Source organism: Carlito syrichta, unplaced genomic scaffold (assembly GCF_000164805.1).
Source record: "Carlito syrichta isolate Samal-C Ts95f unplaced genomic scaffold, Tarsius_syrichta-2.0.1 Scaffold316508, whole genome shotgun sequence".
NCBI classification, from domain to species: Eukaryota; Metazoa; Chordata; class Mammalia; order Primates; family Tarsiidae; genus Carlito; species Carlito syrichta.
In genome coordinates this window covers 262979-274417 of record NW_007260604.1, presented here as the reverse complement: position 1 = coordinate 274417, position 11439 = coordinate 262979, and the positions used below count along the sequence as shown (strand labels likewise).

The window sequence follows — 11439 nt, the reverse complement described above, 5'->3', positions numbered from 1 at the left end:
ACTCACCTCAGCCTCCCAAAGGCGCAGGATTACAGGCTGAGCCACCAAGCCCGGCAATTTATCTGAATTTAGGAATGAAATGTCAGAGCTCAGATAGCACTCCATTTATGAAATTAACAGCCTGTGTATTCTAAACAGTATAAAGAAAAGCTATTTATGAGAAAGTACTGAACAAATACTCTGTTTTAATGTCTCATTAAAAACACTAAAAGACTGTGTTTTAGTGTTTTATTAAAAAAAAAAAAAAACGGCCAGGCATAGTGGCTCAAGACTGTAATCCCAGCACATTGGGAGGCCAAGGTGAGAGGACTGCCTGAGCCCATGAGTCTGAGAACAGCCTGGGCAACTGGCAAGACCTCGTCTCTACAATATGTCAAAAAATTAGCTGGGCATGGTAGAGTGTGCTTGTATTTCTGGTTACTTGGAAGGCTGGGGTGGGAGGGATCACCTGAGCCCAGCAGGTTGGTGCTGGGGTGGCCGTGAGCGTGCCACTGCAGTCCAGCCTGGGAGACAGAGTGAGACTCCAACTCAGAAAAAAAAAAAACACAAAGAACTATTGTCAAGGATATAGGTAAAGATTTTCTAAGAATGAGAAGGGGTTCTTTCAATTTTGTAGTTAAATTATACTATACTTGAGAAATAGCATATGCCCTAAATATATTTTGAAAATTTGAGGGTTTGTGAAGTTCAGTGGATATTCCTCAGAAATTTGAAAATTCTAATTTAATTTACTCAGTTAAAATACATTTTATTAAGGTAGTAATTTACACATTATAACAAAATTTATTAGACTATACTATGTTTAAATCAGAGCAAATATTTTTAAATGTTTTTATATTAAACTATCCAAATAGTTCACTTTCATTTTTAATTTTTTTGATTTTTAATTTTTGAGTTGGAATCTCACTCTGTCAACCAGACTGGAGAGTAGTGGCACACTCCTGTCCACTGCAGCCTCGACCTGCTGGGCTCAGGTGATCCTTCCGCCTCAGCCTTCCAAGTAGCCGGAACTACAGGAACGAGCCACCATGCCCACTTTTTTTGATTTATTGTAGAAATGAGGTCTTGCCAAGTTGCTCATGCTGGTCTTGAACCTGCGGGCTCAGGCAGTCTTCTCATCTAGGCCTCCCAAGTGCTAGGATTATAGGTGTGAGCCACTGCACCCAGCCCACTTTCATTTTTTAAAAGTTTTCAACTCTTATCATTCCTGAACTCTTGGAATTAATAGGTCTACTAAAAGAGAATAACTCTTGGTACATCGGTTTGGTCGGTCTCCCTAAACCTATTTTTCAAAAATAATAGGGAATAAACTAGCTTCCACAAAGCACCATTCTTTTGGTATTTTTTAAAACAAAGAAGTGCATAAATTTTATGAACCTTAATGTCTACATATTAAGATAACCTTCAGATTTGTTTCTAGATCCAGTACTCAGGTAGGTAAATACAGTTTTCCGCAAGTCTTCAATAAACTTAAAGTTGTTAATATATAACACACATGGGTATAATCACAATTTAGGTTAGAGTAAGTAAAGACAATCAAAATATTACATTCTAAGTCTTACCATATTTGATGCATTCATATGTTGTATCAGCTTAGAATCAGGAACAATAACTTGTGGTGCTGTAGCTACCAAAAAAAAAAAAAATCAAGCACACATGCAAACAAGGAGCCATGAGGCTATTTTATAATCACAACAATGTTTTATATACAACGCTGAAAACTTTTTCATGTTTTCCACATTTTCTGCATTCAAATGCTCTCAACCATTTGATAACTTAGAATGTTATAAATTTCTATGGCAAGTAACAGCTGTGATATACTCATCCTATACTGAAAAACATCAACTAAAAATATTTAAGTGAAGCCGGGTGTGGTTCTATAATCTCGGCACTTTGAGAGGCCAAGGTGAGAGGACTGTCTGAGCCCACAGATTCAAGACAAGCCCGAGCAACTTGGTGAGACCTCGTCTCTACAATAAATCAAAACATTAGTCAGGCGTGATGGTACATACCTATAGTCCCAGCTAATTGGAAGGCAGAAGTGGAAGGATTGTCTGACCCCAGCAGACAGAGGCTGTGGTGGCCGTGAGCATGTCACTGCACACTTACCGTCATGCCAATGTCGACCTGCTGGGCTCAGGCAATCCTTCCACCTCAGCCTTCCAAATAGCCGGAACGACAGGCACTCGCTATAGCACCCAGCTAATTTTTTTGTTTATTTGTTTGTTTGGTTTTTAAAAATTTTTTTGTAGAGATGAGGTCTCGCCAAGTTGCTCAGGCTAGTCTTGAACCTGTGGGCTCAGGCAATCTTCTCACCTTGGTCTACCAAAGTGCTAGGATTACAGGCGGAAGCCACCACGTCCAGTCTTAATTTTTGATTTCTTGTAGAGATGAGGTCTCGCCAAGTTGCCCAGTCTGGTCTCGAACCTGTGGGCTCAGACAATGCACTTGCTTCCACCTCCCAAAGTGCTAGGATTACAGGCTGAGCCACCAAGTCCAGTCTCTGTACATTAAATACACTGGACGTTTCCAAACATAATTTTTATCTTGTTTTGCTAACTTAGCATTAACTGTTGGAATGAGTTACTAATCCATTATGAGTAAGATCAAAAAGCTATAACTAGTTTTCTTTAATCTACATAGTCCTTTCCCCCGATGTAGTTGCCAGAATCATCTTAATTTTAATGACCTTTTTTAAAAAAAGTATAAATCAGAAATCATGACAATGTTACCTAAGTGTAAAAGGAATTGTTTGATTCCGCAAAGTTCAGAGAATAGACAGATAATCCCATTATCCTAATATTCTCTGAGTGAAGAAAATCAAATTTTAATTTATGATGACCTCAAATCCTAGTGCCAGGTCTGAAGGCAAAAGGGGGAACAGTCATCAAAAAAAGTTTGAAAGGATAAAATTATTTTATGCAAAGTACAGATTAAAATCAGGTGTTAAAAGCATTATTGGATGCCAATGATAAAATAAGCCAAACAGACTTTTGTACTATCAATTTTAAGTCTTACATATATTTTTACATGAGGCAAATGGACAACTAAATGACTACTCTAAAATAAACCGCTCATTTGTCTTCACTCTCTTCTCCAATAACAGAGGTGCTGAATTAGAACGCCTAGGATATTTTATAACTGAATAGATGCTTGTCATGAGAGAAAATACTTGCCACATTTAATAGATCAAGCTTCTTAGCCTTTTCAGGGCCTAGGTTTTCCCAGCTGTAAAATGGAGCCAAGGGCTATTTTACAAAGCCCTTATAAGGCATCAATAAAATACATAGTATCTAAAAGATGATTTGCAGAATGAAAAGTACTATGGACATAGTACATACATATTTGTTTTTTCTAACCTTTAAACCAAGTAATATAAATTAAGATATGTTATAGATCCACTGTTAAATTAAAAGAAATCTAATTCAGTCAATTTAGACTTAAATTACTATGGAATTTTCACATTGCCAAAGTATATAAAACTCCAGTGTTTAAGATACATGAGAGGGGACAAACAAAAAACTGGAATTATCTTTTGGAGGGTGGGTTCCTTGTAGTACACTCAGAATTTGTTCCTCTGGATCAAATGGTCAACCAAAGTTTTTATCTTGAAATTTTGAGAAGACTGCGTTATAATTTATGGAAGAAACATCCCGAATTGTGGCAGACAGGTGACTGGTTCTTCTACCATGACAAAGCACCTGCCCGCAAAGGTGCTTAGTATTCAGTAGTCTCTGACCAAAAATGGCATGACCCCTGCACCCCACCCTCCCTATTCACCTGATCTCACCCTGAACAGCTCTTTTTTGTTTCCCTGGATGAAAAAATCCTCAAAGGAAAATGTGTTGCCCATGTGGAAGACATGAAACAAACAAAAAAAAACAGCAGAAGAACTAAAAGGCATCAAAACTGAGAAATTAAAAAACTGTTTTGAGCAGTGGAAAGCATCTCAATAGGTGTACTACATTAAATGGAGAGTACTTTGAAGGCGACTGGAGTTTAAACATGTAAGAATACACAATTTTTTTTTTTTTGAGTGGGAGTGTCACTCTGCTGCCCAGGCTGGAGTGCAGTGGTGTACTCACAGCCACTGCAGCCTCGACCTGCTGGGCTCAGCAATCCTTCTGCCTCAGGCGTCCAATTAGCTGGAACCACAGGCAAGCGCCACCACACCGGGCTAATTTTGCGATCTACAGCAGAGACGAGTTCTTGCCATTTTACTCATGCTGGTCTCAAACCCAAGTCAGGCAATCCTCTTGTCTCCACCTCCCAAAGTGCTGGGATTATAGGCGTGAGCCCCTGTGCCCGGTCTCACAATTTTTTACAAATAAATTCTGGGTTTTCTGGGATGGGATTCCACCTCAAACTTTTTTGTGATTTATTGCAGAGACGAGTTCTCACCATGTTGCTCAGGCTGGTCTTGACCCCAGTCAGGCAATCCTCTCGTCTCCGCCTCCCAAAGTGCTGGGATTATAGGCATGAGATACTGAGCCCGGCCTCACAATTTTTTACAGGGGGTCCACCTAGTATGTATGTATGTACATGTGTATTTATTTTTGAGTTAGAGACTCACTCTGTCGCCCAGGCTGAAGTGCAGTGGCACGCTCTCAGCCACCACAGCCTCAACCTGCTGGACTCAGGCGATCCTTCCGCCTCAGCCTTCCAAGTAGCTGGAATTACAGGCAAGAGCCACCATGCCTGGCTAATTTTTTTATTTATTGTAGAGATGAGGTCTCACCAAGTTGCCCAGCGTGGTCTCAGACCTGTGGACTCAAGCACTCCTCTCACCTTAGCCTTCCAAAGTGCTGGGGATATAGGCATGAGCCATCATGTCCAATCACCTTGTATTTACTAACACTAAACCGAAACATGTCTTTGAAGGAGCATGTTTTATAAAGAAATCAAGTACTCTTTTACCATATAAAATAATAAAGCCCTTAGTAAATAAACCTTTTTAGATCTAACTTGTTTTAGGAAATCCTTCACTATATAGCCTCCTCAAAAAAATATTTAAACAACTTATCTGAATATCATCTTAAGCGTTCGATTAGTAATTTATTTGTCTATCATTATTATACAGATAGTATCCATGTTTTATACAAATTCACACATATATATGGATACACACACATACACAGACACCCCTCAGTTAATAGAAAGGGAAAGAAAAACCAAATTCAATATAGTTTTTCTTTTTAGGTTCACCAAGCACCTCTTAAAAACAAGATCCAAAAAAATCCAGATCATTTCTCTTTTTTCAAACTGATAAATTTAACTTCCAAGCTATAAGTAGGAAAACACACCCAGCCTCACCTTGCTGCGATGCAGGAATAAGGACCTGCTGGGTCTGCGCCTGCTGAGGTACTGTCTGCTGAGGCTGAGCTTGCTGATGGTGGTGATGGTGGTGGTGCTGCTGCTGCTGGGGTTGATGCTGCTGCTGTACTTGCAACAGAAGCTGCTGCTCCTCTGAATGAAATCCATCTACTGCCCTGGACTGCATTAGTTTATTCTCCCATAACTAAGGCAAAGAACATCAAAGATTTCTAAGTGGAAGAGAAAATAACTCTGAACATATGAACAAAACATTTTTTATTAACCTGTTTCTAAAATCCTTCCATTTAAAAAACTGATTCTCTAATTTTAAAAACATTCTCTAATTTTCACCCTTAAAAATGAAAACTAATTTTTAAAGTATCAAACCTCATTTCTGCCACATCGGAGTACTGCGGAATTTCTTTTCTATATCTTCAACAAACTTTCTAAAATAATTCCTTAATTACCAGATATTTAGCAATGAGTTTCACATAAGCAACTTCTTTAGTAATCAAAAATAATCCTTTGTAAATCATTATTGAAACTATTATTAAACTATTTTTATGGAATTCTCTCCTTAATACAAAATTTTCTGCCTCTTAAATAACATACAGAACATAAATTCATCTAGAACAATGACAAAGAGGCAAATTCCAAGTCAGAAAAGCCCAACTTTCTATCTGTCCAATCCTACACAAGAAAAAAAAGAAACAGCAATGTCCAAAGGTCTTAGAGATTATCCCAACTCTTCACACTTCTTAAAATTTCCTTTCTTCTTCCATTATGCCAAGGATTGACAATTCTTTCCTGCTTAGCCACTTTTATTTTCTCATTTCAACCTAGAATAGTTTCTGGGATGGAAAAAAATGGATGGACAAAAAGAAAATATATGATTTTATCCTTCTCCCTAATATATTTCCTCTTTACCAAGTTTAGTGTTCAATCTAGAGCTCAGTCCTATAAGAAATTGTCCAAGAAGTCACAACTGTTCCCTGAAAATACAAAAAAACTTAATTCAGTCATTTGGCACACAAGGATCTCTACCTCCAGGATTTGCTCTGGTGGTACTGTCTAACTCACCTGAGGCTTCTATCAGATCCTTCAAGAAGTTCTCGTTGCCATACTCACAGATTTTTTATGTTCTCCTGAACTTCCAACTACCCTAGACACTGCAGATTTGTGTCTACATGCTAATAATAATTCCAACACATCTCCAACGGCTTACTGAAAAAGTGACCTAAAGGTGACTTTCCTAGTTCATCTCACTAGCAGGTTCACTAGCAGGCCCAGTATTTAGACTTGTTTGAAGTCTATTCTTACAGATAGCAATATTAACATATCCATGTAAAGCAATTAGAGTCTTGCATAAAGTCAGTAACCAGTAAATGTTAATTATTGGTGGTTGTGTGGTGGTGGTATTAACTGTTTAATAGAGCACTATATCAGAAGTCAGGAAACCAGTTAGTACTGGTTTGCTCATTAATGTGACCAAATCATTATCTTTCTTGGACACTTTCCTTATATAAAAAGAGGACAAATTGAATTAGATTACTTCTAAACTCCCAAGTCTCTACTAATCCTTCCCATAGTAACAAAACATTACTTTTTGAGAGCTCATGTCATGTCTGATTTATCTCTGCAAAGGTGGCATCTAGCAAAGCACAGCATCAAAACACGTACTTACATGCTGAGTAAAACATTATGACTAATGTATTATATACAGTAAGACTTCCAAACACTGCTATCACCCAAACCTTTTATATCTTTTCTCTTCTTCCAAAATAAAGTCTAGTTTCTTATGAGCAAAAATTCAAGGTGAAAAAACCCCTACTGATTCATGTTTTCAAAAATGGTTTTTAAACCATAATTTCCTAAATCTAATGCTTTACTTTCATCACCTCCAATTGGTCTACTCACTGTAATCTGGACCTATCACCTCATTATATGTAGCTAAGTGTTGGCTACCACAACTCACCTAGCCTCCCATGTCAAGACCTATGAGTCAGAATCCATCCCAACGCCCTTCCCCCATTACTGTCTATTTCTCTTCTGAAACATTGTTCCAGTCTATCCTTACTATTAAGGCCCAGATCTTTCCCCCCACCAGTATTACTGTCAAGTGCAGTGATGTAGCAACTGGGATCATCAAGTTTCCTGCATTCTGCAAACAATTGTTGTGTATTCCATATGTGCCACACACTGTTACAGGCATTGAGAAGAGATCATGAACAAACTGACAGAAATCCTTATCCTCACAGTCTATGTTCTGCTTGGAAACCTGTCCGACCCATTTATTCTCTATAATCAGTGGTCTTCAAAATGTGACTGGAAAGTCAGCATCATCATCACCTGGACAATAGTGAAAAATGGCAGTTTTCAGGTTCCACCCTAGGCCTAATGAGTCAGTAGCTCTGGGGTGGCCAGCAATCTATTTTTAACAAACTATCTAGGTTATTCTGATGTATACTGAAGTGAGAACAGCTGCTTTAGTGTCTAAACCACAGCTTTTCAAACTGAAAATCACAACCTATTAGTGAGTCATAAAAAGTCAACTTAGGCGGGGCTTGGTGGCTCAGCCTGCAATCCCGCGCCTTTGGGAGGCTGAGGTGAGAGGACTGCCTGAGCCCGCAGGTTCGAGACCCGCCTGGGCAGCGAGACCTCATCTCTACAATAAATCAAAAAATCAGCCGGGCGTGGTAGCTCATGCCTGTAATTCCGGCTACTTGGAAGGCTGAGGCGGAAGGATCGCCAGAACCCAGCAGGTTGAGGCTGCGGTGGCCAGAAGCAGCCACTGCACTCCAGTCTGGGTGACAGAGTGTGACTCCAACTCAAAAAATTAAAAAAAGAAATAGAACTGAAAAGAAAATGTCAGATTGTACTGCACAAAAAACAGTTTTGCAGATTTTTGTTATTCACACGTGTATAATCAAAATGCTAGTCAAGACTCTGTAACAGAAGCCCCCAAATCTGCATTTTAAACTAGCACTCCAGATAACCCTCACTCTAAAAACCAACTTCCTTAGTATGGTCTGCGTTACCACATGCCAACTGCTACTATAACTGGTAGTCTATTTTCTCACAATATCAAGCTACTTGCAGTTCCTTGAATACAAAATACACAAATAGCTCTATAGACCATACCTTGTGGTCAGTAGTCTTGCCTCACAATTCCCTAAACAAGATAAATTATCGCTGTCACAACGGTATCAAAGAAAAACAATCACTCACTGCCTCTGTGCATGTGAAACATTTCCAAATTTTATACTTATTACACTGTCTGCCATGTCTACTAAAGCATGAACTTCAGAGCAGCAACTGTTTTATTCAAGATCTAACTAATAACTAAAAACTTACCAGTTATTTAAAATTGATTCCAAAGAAGAAAAGGGGAAACAAACTATTATCCTCTAGAACAGTGTTTCTCTATAAGGATGCTACTGAGACTATAGGCAGGATATTTCGTTATTGTATGGAATGGTCCCACAGGAAGTATGCAGGAAATGCAACATTCCTGACTCCTGACTAATAAATGCCAATGGGGTTTACTAGTCATCATGAAATGAGAACATAGCCTCATAATACACTTTCGACAGCTTTGGGGGCGGGATTAAGGTAGTCTATTGAGATTCAGTACTTACCAAGTTCCATAAAACTGTTCTAGGTAATATGAAAAATACAAAAACAGTATCATACATGTAAAGTTCAAACTAATTGAATACTTCACAATTTCTTTCCAAATTCTTTTTTTTTAGTTTCATTTATCAGAATATTCTATTTAAAAATTATTAACCGTCTAAAAATAAACAATGTAACACTGTTTTGGCAACAGTCATCATAATACTATTGAAGATAATACTGAATTGTTATTTATCTACTTATTTTGCTTAGAAAATAAGAACTCTTCTTACTCCTCGTTTTTATAGTACTCCCTTTTCCCCAACAAGGACTATTCTTTCTGGCAGCTCTACATCAGTAATCTTTGCCAATCAGAATGAAGAAAATTCATCTTCTGTTCCCTAAATGATTCAGATATGCAGTTTGTATATCATGTTAACTAGACTAATAACTAAAATTCAGGGAGTTTTGTGCACTTTCTAAATACATGTACAGACTCATTTTTTAACAAAAGTCAGGTCTGATAAGCATTGTTATTCAGGAAAAAGCTCCAAAGAACAAAAAGCTAGATAATTTACCCAAGATCACCAACTAATAGTGGGCAGAATTGGGATATACCCAGGCAGTCCGACTCCAGCATGCTAGTCAGGACTGGACCCTGAGAGTGAATGTGAATGTTTCTCTGAATTCTGCACGCTAGGCACCTTGCTTGCCTCACCATATGCCAGCTCCAGTTCAATCTCCAACTTGTACTGCTGCTATCAGAGCAGGTGACTGACCCTTAAAACCATCTCAGGTACCACCCATTAGCAACCCAAGATCTAGTCACAACTCTGGAGCCTTCCTTCCTTCTTACTGTTAAGTATTGTATATATCACATGAAGGCAAAAGGTCTAGGTGTATGTCTCTAACACTTATTAGTTAAATAATCTTGTCAAAAAAAATTCCAATTCTACTTTCTCATCTATAAAATGTGATGAGATCTACTGCTCCCTGGCAGTATGGTAGGTTAGAAATTTTGAAGAATTACCCTTCTTTCACAAAACATCTAGCTCCTAGATAAAGCATTACATTTCTGGGCTCCCAAGAAACGATGCTGGAGATATAGGGCTTTGCCTAAATGCAAACTAAATGAAACAGTAGATTATCATTCAGCTTATGGTCCAAGTATTTATTTATACCTGGAGTATATTAAGCATCTTTATATAACTAGAGTATATTTACAATAGTGGTCCTCAACCAGGGGTAACTTTGCCCCCTCGGGGACTTTGGTAATGCCTGGAGACATTTTTGGTCTCAACTGAGGGGTACTGCTGGCATCTAGTGGGCAGAGGCCAATTATGCTGCTAACATCCCGCAACAAAGAATTAACCAATGAAAAACGTCAATACTGCCAAGGTTGAGAAATCTAACTAGAGGCAGATAAACTGAATTTCAATTTTATTTCCAATTGAGGAAACTCAATTTGTTTTGTTTTATTAAAAAGGCCATGTTTTGTATCGCTCACAGTACTTGCTGTTTAGATGATAAGGCAGGTCTGAGGGTCTGGAAATCAGGAAAATTTTATCTTTCACTTTGAAGAGAATTTATGGAGTGTCATTTCTACCCACAGTCACTCACCAATCCAAAACACATTTTACACTCAAATCTAGACTTACTGAAAACCATGACTTTTTTTTTTTTAATGTTTTTTCTATCTCCCATAGTTTACACATTAAAGTAGCCCCAAAGTGGTTCAAGAGACAACTTCAAGAATTGGGATGACAGTTCTTTATAAACCATGACACATAGTTTTATTAGCAAGAATGTCTAAACCTGAGAAGTCCAATAAAGTAGCCACTAGTCACATGTGGTTATTTAAGCTTAATTAACAAAAACTCAGTTCCTCAGCTCTACTAACTACATTTCAAGTGTTTAGTAGCCACACATGGCTAGTAGCTACCATAATGAAGAGCACAGACAGAACATTTACAACACTGCAAAAAGTTCTATTGGATATTGCTGGCTGTCCAGCTGATAAATCTAGGGCACACTCTAGAAATTCTAATGAGATCCTGAAGAAATTCAGTGCAAGGAATTAAAAAAAAAAAACAACTCATTTTAATCTAGTTTTATTTTTAACTCTAATTATAACCAGGCATAAAAAAGTATGGCCCATTTAAAAACAACTTATTGTATACCAACCACATACGCCAGGCATCGTGGCAGAACTTTGGGATTCAAAGTTGAGTTAAGGCCGGGCTCGGTGGCTCAGCCTGTAATCCCATCGCTTTGGGAGGCTGAGGTGAGTGGATTGCCTGAGCCCGCGGGTGCGAGACTCGCCTGGGCAACTTGGTGAGACCGCATCTCTACAATAAACCAAAAAAAATTAGCCGGGCGTGGTAGCCCACGCCTATAGTTCCGGCTACTTGGAAGGCTGAGGTGGAAGGATGGCTGGAGCTCAGCAGATCAAGGCTGCAGTGGCCGGGAGTGGCCCCTGCACTCCAGTCTGGGCGACAGAGTGAGACTACA

At 38.6% G+C, this 11439-nt stretch overlaps 1 protein-coding gene across 1 annotated transcript in view; it reads right to left on the bottom strand.

Annotated features, from left to right (window-relative positions):
• Positions 1-11439, bottom strand: part of LOC103277207 (transcription initiation factor IIA subunit 1-like) — a 27375-nt gene that overhangs the window by 5499 nt on the left and 10437 nt on the right. The window contains exons 3-4 of the mRNA XM_021707329.1: positions 5314-5518; positions 1563-1627 (exon numbers count right to left, since the gene is read on the bottom strand). Coding sequence (XP_021563004.1) covers positions 1563-1627; positions 5314-5518 — 270 coding nt within the window. The remainder of the gene's footprint in view (positions 1-1562; positions 1628-5313; positions 5519-11439) is intronic.